The following is a 17851-nucleotide window of genomic DNA, read 5'->3' as shown; positions in this document are numbered from 1 at the left end:
GCTGGTCGAGGAAAGAAAGCCCCTGTTTTCTGGGAGTCGTTTGGGTATGAGCTGATCGTGGATGTCTGCCTGGTGAGGTCCTAGCAGAGCTTGGGGCAGGGGGCTGTTTCCACGACGGGTGTGGCACCCTGTCGATGGAAAACGTGGGCACAACCGAGAGCAGGACACGTGGCACTGTGAGCAAGGCCCGTGCTGGCCTGGGGGTGGGATTTCAGTCAGAACGACACTGGGCCCGTGTCGTCGGCCTCAGAACCACGGGCAGCCGCCGGGGGCAGGGGAGATGCGGGGCCCTCCCTGGGCAGCGTCAGGCCCTGGCCCTGGCCCTTGTCCAAAGTGCCGCAGATACCTCTTTGCTGCTGCAGGAGGCAGGGCCGTGGGTGGCTCCGGAGGCCTGGGGTCCCTAGCGCTTGGGCTGGGGCGACTCCGGAGAGCTCCGTGGCCTTCCCAGAGTCGGCCCAGCTGGCCCCCTCCCCGCGTCCCAGCAGACTAGCACCTTCCAGTGTTCTCTGTGGCTCTGCAAGGGCTCCTGGATCATTCTCTCTTCACCTCCTCGCCCCCCGAGGCAACCCATGCAAAGGGTCCACTGGCCCCCACCCTCCAAGAGCTGTTCCAGGTTCAGCTCCTGAGCCCCCAGGTCGCGGAGCCAAGGGTGGGGGAGCACGGGATGCGAGCCGGCCTGGGTGCTGAAGGCCACCGGCCAGCATCTGCCCCAGGCCGCTGTTGGGGAGGGAGCCTGACGCCCGCGCAGTCCCGCGCTGGAGGACCCGGAGCAGCCCCGGCTTCTACCTGCAGGACCTCAGCTTCATGTCACCCCCGCCGCAATAGCCGGAAATATCTCCACCCGTGGTCGCGAGCGTCTCCTGGCCACAGGGTCACCCTCGTGGGGAGCCGGCGGTGTGCAGAGCAACTGTGAGCAGTGTTAGGGGCCTCCCTGCACCGGGCTGGGTGGATGTTACCTTTCCAAATCGTCAGAACCCTCCCTTCATTTTCAGAAGAGCCCCAGGCCCACCAAAAAATAAATAAAAAATTAAAAACTCCTGCAGGAAAACCCAGCTTATTAGAACTTGGCTTGCTTTACTGAAACTTAAGGTCATTTATAAAGCTTCAGTGAAGCAAGGTGAGTTATTTCTAGAGATCCGCCGATGACTGTCCCTACGGTGAATGCCCCTACGGTGTCTACCAGACAGCGTGGTCACTTACAACCTCGCTAAAAGAGTACATTTGTCGTTACGTGTTCCTACAAGATAACATTTAAATTTAAAGATTAGCTTATTGGCACAGTGGAGGCTCCAGAAAGTCCCACCGCAGAGAAGCCTTCCCAGCTCTCGCTCACGCCAGGCCTGCCAGCATCCGAGGTGCCACATCCTCAGGGGACACCAGGGCTGCCGGCCTGGAGCCCCGGGGGACTCGGGTGAAGGTCAGATGAGCTCACATTCAGACGAGTCCCTGGCAGCTGTAATGTAACCCGAAGCAAGGTGCTGGGATTCTTCCAGCGGCTCAGACAAGGAGACCCAACGCACAAGTCCCTGACCTTTCGTGTGAAGCTTGGCTCTGCTGTGCAAGGGCTGAGGGAGGCTGGAAATCCTTCCCCAAGGGGGGGCCTTGGGGGGGCACAAGCCCACATCACGTGATGGCTGCTGGGACCTGACTCAGAGGAGAGAAAGTCGCTCCCCCCTCCTCCACAAAGGCACAGCCTAACCGCCAAAGAGCGCGTCAGCCTCTGCCCGTCGGAAAGAATCTGGAGGCCCTGTGGGTCAGCCTCACGCTGTGCCCGCCTTGCTGAGGGCCCCCTTCCAACCGGACACGTGGCGGGCGAGCGGCTGCCCTCCGCCTCCTTGAGGGCTTCTCCCCGCAGGAGGTGGAGACCGAAACGATGGGACCCCAGCCCCACGGAACCCTCCTTCCGGGTGGGCCTTCAGAGGACGCCTCTTCACCCGGGGGGCCCTGCTTGCTCTGCCCACCCCCAGTGATGCTACTGGGATGGTTATAAGGCTGAGAGAGGCCCGTAGGGAGAGACCCCTGCGTGCTCCATCCCTGACAGCGAGAGGAGGGCCGCGGGGGCTCCGATGCACAGGGGAGATGAGCCTCCTGATGCGAGGAGTGGCCCAGAGCAGCCGCGGACGGTCTCGTTCAGCGTCGCACCTGTCCCTGCAGCTCCGGCTCTGCTCCTCTGATGCTCTGAGACCTGCGTGGTTGGAGTCCCCGGGCGTCTGGCAATGCGTCCTGCCTCCGAATCAAGGCAGGCCTTCCAGTTCCCGAGGCCCCATCGGGGTGTGACCTGGGACTTCAGGGCCCTGCGGTTTGGTCGTGGCTGTAGGTTGTCTGGAGGTCTTGGTGTTTCCAGTAAAACTATGCTGAAGTTCAGTTCTGGGCTTCCTTCCGCACGGGGCTCTTCTCATCTGTTACCTGTACCTGTTCCCAGAACTTCTGTAAACTGTCCCAAGGAAGTCTGTCGGGAGGTGCTTTCGTTTTTCCGTCCCACACTTGTTAACTGCAGTGCCTGTGCTCGAGGCGTGTGCGTGTGCCTGTGAAGCTCCCGGGTAAGGTCACGTCAGAGGGCAGGGCCGCCAGCACCCCGACCCTGCTGCTGGGTCTGGGACGGGGAATCTCGGAGGCATCTCGTGAAGTCTGCCGTGTAACACACACCCAGCCTCAGTTGTGTAGAACAGCTTTCACTTTTGGTGATGAAAATAATCAATAAACAGTCTCTGCTAGGGATAGGAAAGGGTTTTCCTTGAGCCAGACTGAGGACTCTAGCCCGGAAGACAGCCTCTCAGGTAGCCTGAGGAGCTGCCCTGGAGAAGCAGGCTTTTCAGCAGTTTTCTGTCTCGTCAGAACAAAGAACATCAAGCCAGGGATGCATTCCTTCAAGGTTGAAAAAAACGACAGGCCAGCACGTACTGAGTCAGCGTGGCCTTGGCCCCTGGGGAGGGAGGCTTACAGTGGATGGAGGACCAGTGCTGGCGTCCCGGGAATGGTTCATCTTTATTACTTTTTCTTTTTATAACTTTATTTTTTTATTTTTGGCTGCGTTGGGTCTCTGTTGCCGCACGTGGGCTTTCGCTATTTGCGGCGAGCGGGGGCTACTCTTCGTTGCGGTGCGTGGGCTTCTCGTTGTGGAGCACAGGCTCTAGAGCACAGGCTTCGGTAGTTGTGGTTCGCGGGCTCAGTAGTTGTGGCTCACGGGCTCTAGAGCGCAGGCTCAGTAGCTGTGGCTCGCGGGCTTAGTTGCTCCGCGGCATGTGGGATCTTCCCGGACGAGGGCTCGAACCCGTGTCCCCTGCATTGGCAGGCGGATTCCTAACCACTGCGCCGCCAGGGAAGCCCCAGTCTTTATTATAACATGGACGTTCTTTACTCCTGGTCAGGGCACCCTTTTCTTTCATAATTAAAGCCGGCGTGCAGTGTGTGTTTGACAGGTCACACACAGGCCGTTTAGTCAGCACAAAACTCAAGTTAACTCACGTAGAGGCCGCAACAACTTCCCGCACCTCAGCGTGGGAGAACATCTCCCGTTGGGTTGTCATGATTCTGCTCCGGGGCTGGGCTTCGGCTGAGCGGAGGGAGGCCTGGACGCTGTGCCGGCCGGGCCGGGGCCACCTGCGGGTCGCTCACTGGCTGCTGGCCGGCACCTCAGTCGGCTGTTGGTCATCTAGAGCGCAGGCTCAGTAGCTGTGGCTCCCGGGCTTAGTTGCTCCGCGGCATGTGGGATCTTCCCGGACGAGGGCTCGAACCCGTGTCCCCTGCATTGGCAGGCGGATTCCTAACCACTGCGCCGCCAGGGAAGCCCCAGTCTTTATTATAACATGGACGTTCTTTACTCCTGGTCAGGGCACCCTTTTCTTTCATAATTAAAGCCGGCGTGCAGTGTGTGTTTGACAGGTCACACACAGGCCGTTTAGTCAGCACAAAACTCAAGTTAACTCACGTAGAGGCCGCAACAACTTCCCGCACCTCAGCGTGGGAGAACATCTCCCGTTGGGTTGTCATGATTCTGCTCCGGGGCTGGGCTTCGGCTGAGCGGAGGGAGGCCTGGACGCTGTGCCGGCCGGGCCGGGGCCACCTGCGGGTCGCTCACTGGCTGCTGGCCGGCACCTCAGTCGGCTGTTGGTCAGACACTCGTGCATCCCCTCCGTGGTCTCTGCTCAAGGGTGAGCTGGCGGCGTCTTCGAGCCCTGGGTGCGGCTGGAGCCGTGGCAGGCCCCGGCAAACAGCAGGGACGCGGATCCTACAAGAGGGGCCACGTGAGGCAGACGAGGGAGGAGAGACAGCACCGTGGCCGCGTCTGGAAGCTTCCCTTGGCCACGTCACCCAGGGTGACATGTGACCTCCCTCTTTCCTTGAGTTCTCGTCTGTCACAGCTTGCTCCTGTTTGGGGCTCTCAGACTGAGAGCAGAGTACGCCCTGTTGTCTCTGTTGTCCCCGAAGAGCCTGGCCTCCGGCTCCCGCTGATGTCGCGGCAGCGGCCTGGGTGCAGGTGGCCCGTGGCCCCGTCCATGCCTTCCGCCGGTCAGACCTGCACACCCACTGCCCTTCACCTCCTTTTTTCTCAGTTGAATCACGCCATCAGCCTCTTAACACCGGGGAGGGGCATGGCCTGCTTTGAGAAGCTACCCATGCCCAGCCTGGCAAATCCAGGGGCTTCACAGAGCCCAGAAGCCACCTTGGTTCAGACCCCTGAGGTCCTTCACGGCCCAGCACGTGACACATCCGGGTAGGGACAGACCTTCAGACCGTTCTCCTTCCTGCTCCGGGTTTGCTGACGGCCCCTGCAGCACAGCACTGGGGAGGGTCCGTTCCACCACGTGTGTCATCGTAGTACGTGGGAAGTGCGTTTTCAAACTCACTACCTGTGAGGACCGCTGCTTTAGAAGGAAAAGATCCTGGCGCGCTTCCTTTGGCTGAGGAGCAGTACCTTCCTCCCGAAACAGTAAGATGGAGCTGTGGAGGGAGACTCATGTACCACTGGACAGACTGGCTGCTGCAGAAAGAAGGCTCCAAACGGCTGTGTGGTAACCATGGTGACGGAGAGGGTGCTGGTGACAGCAGGCTAACGTCTCACATGTCTTATTTCATCCCGTCCCCAGACAGCTCTCTCGGGCAGGTGCCGTCATTGCCCCCGACTCCACAGGTGAGGAAACTGAGGCCCAGGAAACACAAGCACGCATTCAAGGGCACCCGGCTGGGAGGCAGGAGAAGAGCCAGGCGGTGTGGCCCCTGCCCTTCAGCATGGGGTCCTGGCCTGGGCTCTGGCCCCTGTGGAAGGTACATGGCCACAGGCCTCCCACCCTCGCAGAGCACCGGCCACGGCGCCTGCCCTGTGGTGGCCTTTGTGACGCCACCCAGGGCGCCTGGTCCTGCCCCGGGCGCAGTGACAGCATCACGGGGCTACACGGCAGAGGCTGGACCACCAGGCTCTGATCCCGCGTTCAGGGCCCTCTCGGGGTGCTGGCCGGGCTGGGCTGGGCCCCAGGGTGCAAGCTGCTCAGTCCTGCCCACGGGAGGCCAGGACGGCCCGTGGGACATTGAGGAGTCGGGGATGCCAGCGCTTGCTCCTCTGATGGACCAGGGGTCACAGGAGAGGTGACCTGGCTGCCCCAGAGCGGCTGAACTGGATCTCGAGGTGGCACCCAGGGTCCACTGCCCAGGTTTCCTGCCGTGGGGGCTGGTGACGAGTGCAGGCCACACCATGACCCTCGTTGAACATGGGGCGGGGCGATCTCTGGGCCAGATGGGGGTACGCAGGGTGCTGCTGCTCATAAGTCAGAGGGTGAGGTGTTCGGTTACCGCCAGCGTCTGGTGGACAGCGGGTGCGGGAGCCCAGGGCTGGCAGGAGAGCATTCTGCAGAGAAGGTGGGGCTTGGTCCAAGGAGCTCCAGCCTGAGCTGAGGGCGAGTTGGGGCCAGGTCAGCCTTGGACGTGTGATTGTGCTCCGGGGGCGCTGGCTGGGGACTGGGTGGGCTCAGCAAACACTGAGTAAGGCCCTGGGGCACTGGGCAGAGTAGGGCCTGGAGGGTGAAGGACGAGCAAAGCCTCCGCATCACGCACCAGCGGCCACGGGAACAGGCGGTGAGGTGGCCGGAGAGAGTCTGGGATTCTGCATCCGGAGACCGGGGTCCGTCCCCGTCGTCTCTCTGGACTTGAATTTCCTCTCTCTCATTGAGGTAACTGTGGCCCTTTCAGACTGGATGTCTGTGTCCCCCCAGAATTCATAAGTTGACGCCCCAGTGTGGGGGGGCCCTTGGGGGGTAATTAGGGTTAGATGGGTCATGAGGAAAGGCCACGTGACCACCTGACAGACGGCACCGTCTGCAGGCCAGGAGGGTCCTCACCAAGGGCCCGTCCATGCTGGCACCCCCAGCCTCCAGAACGGCGAGAAAAGACAGGCTTGTGGATTAAGCCGCCCAGGCTGTGGTACTTGGTTATGGACACCTGAGGCAACCGATACGGATTTTGGTTCCGTGAATGTGGCCGGGGCTTCTGTTACAGAGCCTGAAAATGCAGAAGCCGCTCTGGAACAGGCGACGGAGAGAGGCTGGGGGGCTTGACGTGTGGCCTTAAAGGCAGTTCTGGCGAGGGTCCTTCGCGAGTGGTCGTGAACAGACTCTGGTAGGTGTGTGAATGCTAAAGGACATCCAGGTGGAAGGAGGAACGTGCTACCGTTAATGGCAGCCCTGGTTAGAAAGCGGCAAAGAGAGCAGCCTAGCCGTGTCCTCGTGTCTTGTAGGAGGTCGATGCTGGATATTTAGCTGAGGAGATTTCTGAGCAGCATTGAAGGAGAGGCTTGGTTCCTCCTGGTGGCTGGCAGTTAAACACAAGAGGAAAGACGTGAGTTGATTGTTAACCAAAAAGGACCGGAGCTTGGACATCTGGAAAACCCTTAGCCTCACCATATTGCACAAAACGAGAAGGTGTGCTCTGAAGAGATGCCAGGGATGTGGCCAAACCACCATTTGATAAAGAGACCACGGGTGCAACTCATGCACGTAACCAGCCGTCGCAGCCGAGCCAGGAATAGAGGTGGGATTAAAGCACCAACGACTCTGCCAGCCTGAACTTCGGGGGTCAGAGGAAGCAGGGTGGCGGGGAGGACGGCTGTGGGGCTCCTTGGGTTCTGCAGGACCAGAGACCACAGGGCCGTTGGGCTGCAAACATGCAGTCTTCTTCCGGGAAAGGGATGAAGGCCCCCAAGGCTGTTCAGGGGTGGCCTCTGACCAAAGCTGGGGGTGTGGGCGGGCCTGGGGGAGAGGCGCTGGCCAAAGAGGATGGTTCTCCAACTTGGGATCCAGTGGAACTTGCCTGGCTAAGGTTTGGACCTGTCACTCCCTCGTCTTCCCATTTCTCCTTTGGGGAGTGGGCATGTCCGTTTTCTGCCTCCCTCACCTTTGCATCTGGGAAGCATGCAATTAGTTTGGTGTCACAGGCTCACAGCTGGAGAGGAAATTTGCCTCAGGATGAATCATAGCTCGAGCTCACCCGCATCTGATTTAGATGATATTTAGATGAGACTTTGGACTTTAGACTTTTCTGAGTTAAAATTAAAATCCCATATTATATCATATTAGGTATACCACATAGTGAATTGATATTTTTACACATTATGAAATGTTCACCCCGAGAAGACCAGTTTTCATCCGTCACCATACAAAGTTGTTGCAGTGCTATTGACTACGTCCCCTATGTGTACATCACATACCTGTGACTTATTTATTTTACAGCTGGAAGTTGAACCTCTTAATCCCCTTTACCTATTTCTCTCCTCCCCCAACCCCGTCCCCTCTGGCAACCAACAGTCTGTCCTCTGTATCTGTGACTCTGTTTCTGTTTTGGATTATTTCTTCATTTGTCTTGTTTTTTAGATTCCACATACACATGGAATCATACAGTATTTGTCTTTCTCTGTCTGACTTATTTCACTTAGCATAATACCCTCCAGGTCCATCCGTGTTGTCGAAAATGGCAAGATTTCATTTTTTTTATGGCTGAGTGTATATATACACATTGTTGTCCATTGTATATATACGTTTGTACCCCATCTTCTTTATCCATTCATCTATCAGTGGGCACTTAGGTTGTTTCCATATCTTGACTATTGTAAATAGTGCTGCAGTGAACAAGGGGTACATACATATATTTTTTCTAATTACTGTTTTTGTTTTCTTCAGATAAGTACCCAGAAGTGGAATTGCTGGATCGTATGGTAGTTCTATTTTTAATTACCCGATGAACCTCCATACTGTTTCCACAGTGGCTGCACCAATTTATATTCCCACAAACAGTGCACAAGGGTTCCCTTTTCTCTACACCCTCACCAACACTCGTTATTTCTTTTCTTCTTGATAATAGCCGTTCTGACAGGTGTGAGGTAATGTCTCATTGTCGTTTGGATTTGCTTTTACCTGATGATTAGTGATATTGAGCATCTTTTCATATGTCTGTTGGCCCTTTGTATGTCTTCTTCGAAAAAATGTCTATTCAGGTCCTTTGCCCATTTTTTTATTGGGTTGTTTGGGGTTTTTTTTTATATTGAGTTGGATGAGTTCTTTATATTTTGGATATCAACCTCTTATTGAATGTATGATTTGCAAATATCTTCTCTCATTCAGTAGGCTGCCTTTTCATTTTGTTGGTCGTTTCCCTTGCTATGCAAAAGCTTTTTAGTTTGATGTAGTTCTGTTTGTTTATTTTTGCTTTTGTTTCCCTTGCCTGATGTGACAGATCCAAAAACAATCTTGCTAAGACTGATGTCAAAGAGCATACGCCTATGTTTTTAGGAGTCTTATAATAGTTTCAGGTCCTACATTTAAGTCTTTAATCCATTTTGAGTTTATTTTTGTATGTGATGTAAGAAGGTGGTCCACTTTCATTCTTTTTCATGTAGCTGTCCAGTTTTCCCAGCACCATTTATTGAAGAGGCTGTCTTTTCCCCACTGTATATTCTTGCCTCCTTTGTCATAGATTAATTGACCATATAAGTGTGGGTTTATTTCTGGGCTCTCTAGTCTGTCCCACTGATCTACGGAGCTGTTTTTGTGCCCGTAACATACTGTTTTGACTACTGTCGCTTTGTAGTATAGCCTGAAATCTGAGACTGTGATACCTCCAGCTTTGTTCTTCTTTCTCAAGATTGTTTCGGCTATTCAGGGCCTTTTATGTTTCCATATGAATTTGGGGATTTGTTCTAGTTCTGTGGAAAATGCCATAAGAATTTTGATAGGGATTGCATTTAATCTGTAGACTGATTTGGGTAGTATGGGCATTTTAATGACCTTAGTTCTTCCATGAACGTAGTATATCTTTAATTTATTTGTGTCATCTGCCGTCACTTTCCTCAGTGTCTTATGGTTTTCAGAGTACAGGTCTTTCACCTCTTTGGTTAAATCTATTCCTAGGTATTTTATTCCTTTGATGCAATTATACCTGGGATTGTTTGCTTTCTTTGTCTCTCTGATAGTTCATTATCAGCAGCAGATTTCTGTATATTGATTTTGTATCCTGCTACTTTGCTGAATACACTTAATTAGTTCTAAGAGTGTCTTGGAGGAGTCTTTGGGATTTTCTATATATAGTATCGTGTCATCTGCAAATAGTGGCAGTTTTACCTTTCCCTTTCCAGTTTAGATGCCTTTTATTTACTTTTCTTACCTAATTGCGGTAGTTAGAACTTCCAGTACTACGTTGAAGAACATAGTGGGCGTCCTTGTCTTGTTCCTGATCTTGGAGGAAAAGCTTTCAGCTTTTCACCATTGAGTATGATTTAGCTGTGGGTTTGTCATATGTGGCCTTAATTATGTTGAGGTATGTTCCTCTGTATCTACTTTGTTGAGACTTTTTATCATGAATGTATGTTGAATTTTGTCAAATGCTTTTTCTGCTTTTATTGAGATGATCATATGATCTTTATCCTTTGTTTTGTTAATGTGGTGTATCACATTGTTGCATATACATATGTTAAACCATCCTGGCATCCCTGGAATGAATCCCGCTGGACATGGTGTATGATCCTTACAATGTATTGTTGGATTCAGTTTGCTAATATTTTGTTGAGGATTTTGACATCTGTATTCATCAAGGATATTGGCCTATAGTTTTCTTTTTGTGTGTGTGTGGTGCCTTTGACTGGTTTTGGTATCAGGGAAATGCTGGCCTCATAAAATGAACTTGAGAGTTTCCTTCCTCTTTAGTTTTTTGGAATAATTTGAGAAGGATGGGTATAAGTCTTCTCTAAATCTTGGGTAGAATTCACCTGTGAAGCCATCAAGACCTGGACCTTTGTTTGGGGGAAGTTTTTCGATTACTGATTCAATTCTGTTACTGGTATTTGGTTTATTTAGATTTTTCTATTCATGATTCAGCCTCGGAAGACTGTATGTTTCCATTCCCTCTGGGTTGTCGAATTTGTTGGCGTATAATTGTTCATAGTAACAATTTGTTACTCCTTTGTATTTCTGTGATGTTAGTTGTAATTTCTCCACCTAATCACCATAGGATAATGAGGAGATGACGGTGAGGACATGGCACTCATAGGCCATGTTACAGGTTAACTTCGTTTTAATGAAATGAATTGACTCCCTGAAAAATTTAATGTCACATTTTATAAATCAAATTCTATTCTCTTTGACTTCCTTTAATTTCAGAGATAATTTTTTTCCATAATTTTAATTGACTTTTAACTGGCAACACTTCTTAATTTAAGCTTTAAATTTTTTTTCCTTTGGCCAAGTTTTTCCATTAATATTTTATGAAACAAGGCCTCTGGGGACAGACACTATCATTTTCTTATTTGTAAAATGTTTTACGGTTTTCCTATAATGAATGAACCTCTCTTTTTTTAATATTAGATTCCCAGATGACTCTTTTAAAGTAGGATGTGACTTTATTTCGGGGTGTGTGAGTGTGTGCCAGTGTGCTTGTTCCCCTAATGTCGCCTGTAATCCCTTCTCTAATGTAATGACATTGTTTGCATGGGAGGCAGGGTGCAGAGCCAGGTGTGTGTGTAGCGTGAGAGCCGGAGCTTCTCATGCCTGCAGGCCTGGCTCCCACCCATTCCTATGCCTGGCATGGCTGCTGTGCCTGGTGAGCTCCTACTCAAACGATGGCCCTTGCCACCCAAAGTACAACTGGGGAGGGCAGCCTCGCCTGGGAGCCAGCTAGGCAGCCAGACACACGGGTCAGAATCTCCACCCCCGTGCACCCCAGCACTTCATAGCATGACTTTAAGCCCACTCCTGTCCCCTGGGCTGAGGCACTTAGTAGGTAGGGGACACAGTCTCCTTCTTTGATCACCTTCCCATGACGCTGGGCCCTTCCCTGTGTCTTACCTGTCTGCCGTCTTCTGGAATCACTTATCTGGTTGCACAGGTGACCATCGGCTTCTAATTGATCACTTCCTTGGTTCTAGATCAGAACCATTTCAGACCTGCTGAATCAGAATCCTTGAGGGCAGAGCCCCACATCTACATTTTATCAGACTCCCTGATTGGTTCTTTGTACCAGTTGGAGCCGAGAGCCCTGTGTTGGTCCCTGGGCTCTCCCAAGGCAAGGCAAGGGTTAACAGGAAGTGAAGTTGATTTTATTCATTTAACAAAAATGTATTGGCAGGGAATTCCCTGGCAGTCCAGTGGTTAGGACCCCACGCTTCCCTGCCAACAGGCCTGGGTTTAATCCCTGGTCGGGGAGCCAAGATCCCATTGGCTGTGTGGCCCTGCCAAAAGCGAACAAGCAAAGATGTATTGGGAGCTAAAGATTTTGCAAACTTGTTTTTTTTTGCAAACGTTTAAAAATATCCAGACACACCATAAAAACAGCAACAGAATCATATTTTTGTGAGGACTGTAATAGTTTAAACCAGCTCTTGCACTGATCTTAAACACTCGGTGAGCCAAACGCAAAGCCGGGACTGGACCGGGGCTGCCCTGGGCTCCCGGCGTCCAGTGCACAGCCCGCCGGGGTGAGCTGTGTCAGGGGAGAGGCAGGCAGGGTGGGGGCGGTCAGCTGCACAGGGAGCCAGGGCGTCGCAGGGGAAGGGCCGGCCCAGCTGGGAGCGAGGGCCCCTTTCTCTGGAGATGTGCCCTCCGCTCCCCGCAGCCGGTGGGGGAACAGGGGGCATTGTGTTCCCACAGTTAAGATGTTTGGGGTCCCCCAGCAAGGCTGAAATGACTGAGCCTCGGTCATTCAGAGGGTCACTGGGGTGGAAAGTGACCCGTGCTTAGGGGAGGGGAATTTAAGCCAGGTGCGGAGGGGGGCTGTGAGGAAAGCGGTGGCCCCGAAAAGCAACAGGGCGCGATTGCCCACGGCGCCTGGGCCTGCGAAGGCCCGGGAAACCCCAGCACAGCCGCGCTCCCTCTCCCGCCGCCCGCGAGGGGCCCGTCGGCAGGTCCTCGGCTGCGGCCACAGACCAGGGCGGCCCGGAGGGGCTGGACCGGCCCCCGAGCCCGGGCTCTGCTCCACGGGGTGTGTGGACGCGGACGTCTGGGGCGGGCAGCGTCCGCCGAGGTCAGTGGGAGGGTAACCGGTGGTGGCTGACCACGGGGACCGACAGGAAATCCCCCCGCGCGTGGGCGCCCGGCTCCAGGCCCGCAGCCGCCGGCCTCCTGCGCCCTCCCTTCCCGGGGCTCCTGTGGGTCCGCGAGGCAGGCGCTCGCCGATGGCATGTGCTCGTCAGGAGGAAGGACACCCGCCGGCGAGCCCGTGCCCTCCATCGCGTCCCCTCGGCGGGCGCGTATCCGGTGCCCAAAGTGCTCTCGGCCCGGGCTGGACACGGGGGCGCCGGAACGTCAGAGCCATGTCCCCTGCCCGCATGGTGTTCTGGGGCAGCCCTGGGACGAGGCGGGTCGGGTGATGCCCCCCCGCCCCGTCGTGGATGGCACCACAGGGCCACTGGCAGTCCTGGGGACCCATCATGTGGCTCTTAGTTTTATTCACCTGTGTGCTTACTTACACACACGTGCACACATACATACACACACATCACACATATACACACATCTGCATGCACGCATATGTATACACGCATGCACAAGTACACATACCTGCACACACATATATACATGCACACACGTATACACACACACACTACACACATATACATGCGCACACACCCATGCACACACTTGCACATACACACATACATATACATACACACATACACGAACACATATATACACACATACATACACATGCATACACACATACAGTTAAATCACTTTTCAGAGTTTTGGACTTCAGGGTCGCATTTGACCATTTGATACCCTGTGGCTTTTTTGCCTGAGACCCAGCAGCATTTGGGTGTCTGGCTGCGGCGTGGCTCCCCTTCCAGAGGCCCTGAGGGCCAGGGACCACCGGTCCACCAGAGCCAGTGCCTCTGCTGCTGGTCTCATTTTAGGCGACTGTCATCCTGGGAGCAGCTTCCTCCACGTGGTGGCCACAGGAGCCCCGCTACTTGGAGGACGGGGACGCCTCTGAGCCATCTGCATGGCGCCCCCCGGTGGCCAAATGACCGAAGCTCTCCTAAGTGTGCCCCACGCACAGATCTCTCTTGAATGTTGGAAGAGGGCTGCCCTGTGACACGTTCCCTGCACACCTGCACCCCTCCAGGCCAGGGCTCGCCCGTGCCAGCCGTGGCCAGCATGCAGGACATCGGCTCCCATCCTTCCTATCAGTACCAGTGCTGGGAGTAGAGAAAAATGTCAGATTTGTTCATACTAAAGTGTTATTGACTTACCTTGAGGTTATGCACGTCCTTACTAAGTACACTTTAAGGGGATTTCAGCACCACTAACTGTCCCCAGCTTGGGCGGGCAGAGGAGTCCCCATCCAGCCACCGTAGGGTCCGGCGGGCCCCGTGACCAGAGCAGACTCTGTGGCAGGCATCACCGACTCAGGAGCTCAGTGTCAGGCTCCGTGTGCTGCCTGTATCACACCACACCCCGTGCCAGCTAATCCGCATCCAATGTCAGAAAAGTAAATCGCAGGAGGGTCATGGAACTGTCTAGATTCTAAGACGAGCACACCGCTCTGGAAGCATCTCTGCGTGTACACACTCCTCCTCCACACCACTCACTCACACGTGCGCACACACGCGCACCTCGGTTCCCTTTGTGGCACAGACCACACGGTGCTGCCAGGGCCTCCAGATGAGGCCGTGTCTGTACACATGGGTTCTGTGAGCCCGGGGCGGGGGGCGGCTGACGTGGAATAACCAGCCCCCCACCCCACCTCCAGGTGAAGTTTCCAGGCTGGAACGCGGTCCCGCGATGGCGGGGCTGCTGTCAGATCGGCACCTCCAGGCCCGGGTCTGTGGTGCCACGTCTGGGGAGGGAAAGGGTTGGGAAGGCTTCCCGTCTCCGCCATTCTCCTCTTCTGAACATCTTTACGGGACCGTGTTCAGAGTTTCCTGACAGGGTCCCACCCCTCGCTGACAACGAGCGCCTCCGGGAGAACTAACCCACTTGGCCTCCGTTCTGTGTGTCTCTCCAGAAAGACAAGAAGCCCGGGCTGCTGAAGCTGCTGGCCGGCGCGTCCACCAGGAGGAAGTCGCGCTCCCCGCCGTCCACCTCTCCCACCCACGACCCCCGGGCAGCGGTGGACGCCTCACTCCAGGGCGCGGTGGGGCCCGAAGTGTCCTCACTGTCCGTCCACGGCAGGGCCGGGTCCTGCCCCGTTGAGGGCGAGATGCAGGGGGCCTTGGGGTTGGAGCCGCTGCACAGGAAGGCGGGCTCCTTGGATCTGAGCTTCCCGTCGCCCTCCCGGCAGGCCCCTCTCTCCGCGGCCGCCATCCGCCCCGAGCCCAAGCTGCTGCCCAGAGAGAGGTAAGGGTGGGCCTGCGTCCTCCTGGGCCTGGGTGTGGTGGTCTGTGAGGTCTGGAGCCATGTTGGGGAACAGGGATGACGCAGGTTTCTGGGTTTCAACCTGCCAGGCGGCCCTCACTATCCCATCAGCTCAGATAAAACGGGAGCGCGTTTCACATTCTGAGTCCATCTGGGTCCTGAGTTTGTATTTACAAGGGATCCATCTGGAAATCTGGTGGAACTGATGGTGTCCTGAGCCCGAAGAGCGAGCAGTGGAGTGAGGGACCTGCATCCCCCTGCCCCGAAGGAACCCGCAGTGACCCTGGGCTGAGTCCCCCATAGGCCTGAGCGAGCCCCGCCCTGGGGAAGCTCTTCCAGGCTTGGCCCACTCTGACACCTGGCCCCAAACTGCCTTCAGGGTTACACCGTGTGAAATGGCCGGTATTCGTGTTTTTTGCCAAAGACAACAATTTCTTAGAGTTCAGCGTAGAGTTTTCCAGGTCAGGAAACTGAGTCCCCCGAGGCCTCGGGTGGAAGCGGCCGGAGGCCGGTGTCCTGCTTGTGGGCCAGCCCGTTTGAGTCATCGGTCCTTAGAGAGCCTCAAAGAGGGCTGAAGGGCGCTCAGGGGAGGAAACGCTTTCCTTTCTAAGTGCCCCTCCTCCTGGGAGAGCTGCCTAAACGGTAAAAAGGGGAGCATCTCCTGAGCGCGCAGTCCTGGCATTTCTGGCAGATCCTTCCCCCACTCGGCCACACTGACCGATGCCAGCCCTTCCGTCTGGCCTGAGACGCACCACACACGTCACACGCACACCCACCATGTACACCACACACACACACACACACACACACACACACACACACACACACACACACACACACGAAGTGCACACCACACACCCCCTCCTCTCTCCCTCCACTTCCTTTCCCAAGGGAGCCTCCGCCTTCGGGCAGCTCTCCCACGTCAAAACCTTCTTTCTGCCACGGGACCAACCCAGCTGCCTGTGATTTCTGAATGGGGGTCCCGGCCCCTCCTCCGGGTCCCAAAGTTGGGGGCTCTGGGGAATGACAGGTCCCCTAAACGTGTCGAAGCTGCTCTTGTGTCTCCCCTGGGTTTCTGCCTTCCCAGATCCTCAACTTCTAGACTCCACAAAGGGCTTAAAGACCCTGTTGTAAAGAAATCATGGGAGTCTAGGATTAACTAGGAAGTTCAGGGAATTACTCCCATTAGCTGACTATCCTAATTGGGGATATTGTACCCGGGGCCCTGGGCGCCCTCCTGCCCCCAGTACCCTGCACAGCTCCTTAGTGACCACTACTGCCTAGCGCGGCCCTCACCCCACACAGCCCTCAGGACTCCCACGTACTGGCCCCCAGCAGGTCGGAGCTGAGGACGTGACAATGGCAACGTCACCTTCAGGCCGGGGCAGCTCCCGAAACACCTGGACTCGGGCCGGTGGGTCACACTGACCTCGCAGCTGTGACCAGAGTCCTGCATGGAGAGCGCACCCTCACTCACACCCCAGCCCCTGTTTGGGGGCCCACCAAGGGGGGCTGTGCATGAAGGGCAGGCTGGGCTCGGTCCATGCCCCCAACATGCATCACAATCTTGCAGCAAGAGAAAGACCTGGCACTTAAACAGCCATTTCACCCAGACGAGTGTCTGCTTTTTGAGTCCCGGCCCCTACATACAACATGGGGATGATAGTGCCTGGTGGCTATAATGGCCGCAAAACACCTAGATTAATACCTGGAAAAGGATGAATGCGTAGTGAACGCCAAGGGCAAAAACAACCGTAACAACGCATGAGATGATATGGGAGACGACGCTGTGTGACATGACGTACACGACAGGGAGGCCGTGGTGAGGGCCGTGGCCCCCCCCACCTCCGCATTGATTGACAGGCCTCCCCACCTGTTCACACGCCCAGTCCGTGTGTCCTCACCTCTCGCCGGCCTCTCAGCTGTTCGGCTCTGTTGGGATTTAGGAGTTTCTTGCTTTGGTCCATTGTGGGTCATGGGAGGCTCCCAAAGACGTCTGTGCCCTAATCCCCAAACCAAGGATAAGGTGGCAGATGGACCGAGCAGCTGACCCTGAAGTGGAGAGGTCGTGCAGGCCCCGCGGCGGCCCGTGTGACCTCAGGAGTCCTCGCAGGTGGATGAGGAGCTCGGCCTGCCGTCCTGGCTTTGAGATGGAGGGAGAGGCCTCCAGCGGAACGCCGCAGCCTCTGGGGGCTGGAGGAGGGGAGGGGACACAACCTGCCCCGGAGCCTCCATCCCTCGACTTTGCCCCGTGAGGCCGTGTCGAACATCGGACTTCCGGAACCCCCAGATGAGACGTGTACGTCGTCAGGCGCTGTTCGTGGGAATCCGTCAGAGCCGCCACAGGGACCCAAGGCATGTGTAGACCTTAGAGTTTGGTGTCCAGGGTGTATTCTTATCATTTTCAAGGTCCTGGAGAGACACCACTGTGATGACCACAGCCCCCAACCCCGGACCACTCGCCCTCATGGGCACCGACACGGGGGCTCTGAGGATATGCCCAACCCCACAGGCAAAGCGACTGCCTCTGCAGCGGTCGGATTCCCTTCGAGTTCTGCACCTTTGATCCGTGAGTCTGATGTCTGCAGAGTGGCTGTGGTTGACGCAGCCGCTCAGGACAGTCTCTGACGTGTGACGCCAGGATGGTGCCACTGTTCGCTTGGCCCTTTGGGGCCACTGAGCATCAGTTTCTTTCAGCGTCTTGGAAGGATCTGGACAGAAAACTGAATGCTGGTCTTGTAGACGTTCAGCCCACATCATCCATCCGGGCTCATTAAATCATGGGATTGCTCAGAAGCACCAAATTAATTTTTTTCTAGCAAATTACACTTTTAAAGTTGCTTGTTTCACATCTGGCAGTTGAGGCAAAAGCTAAAACTCATGTTGGGAGCGTGAGGAATGATCTCGACGCGTTCTCTCCTGGGGACTTGAGGGAAGGGGGCGGTGTTTGGAAGAGGGGGATGGGCAGGAAGCCGGGGTGAGGGGAGGGCGGTGCTGGTCCTGGCAGTCCTGCAGCCTGGGCG

At 55.3% G+C, this 17851-nt stretch overlaps 1 protein-coding gene across 1 annotated transcript in view; it reads left to right on the top strand.

The window, feature by feature from the left end:
* Positions 1-17851, top strand: part of LOC103074582 (SH3 domain-containing RING finger protein 3-like) — a 118637-nt gene that overhangs the window by 99096 nt on the left and 1690 nt on the right. The window contains exon 9 of the mRNA XM_007452604.1: positions 14479-14810. Within this exon, the coding sequence (XP_007452666.1) occupies positions 14479-14810 (332 nt within the window). The remainder of the gene's footprint in view (positions 1-14478; positions 14811-17851) is intronic.

This window comes from Lipotes vexillifer, unplaced genomic scaffold, assembly GCF_000442215.2.
Source record: "Lipotes vexillifer unplaced genomic scaffold, Lipotes_vexillifer_v1.1 scaffold2655, whole genome shotgun sequence".
Taxonomy (NCBI): domain Eukaryota; kingdom Metazoa; phylum Chordata; class Mammalia; order Artiodactyla; family Lipotidae; genus Lipotes; species Lipotes vexillifer.
This window is presented reverse-complemented; position numbering and strand designations above follow the sequence as displayed.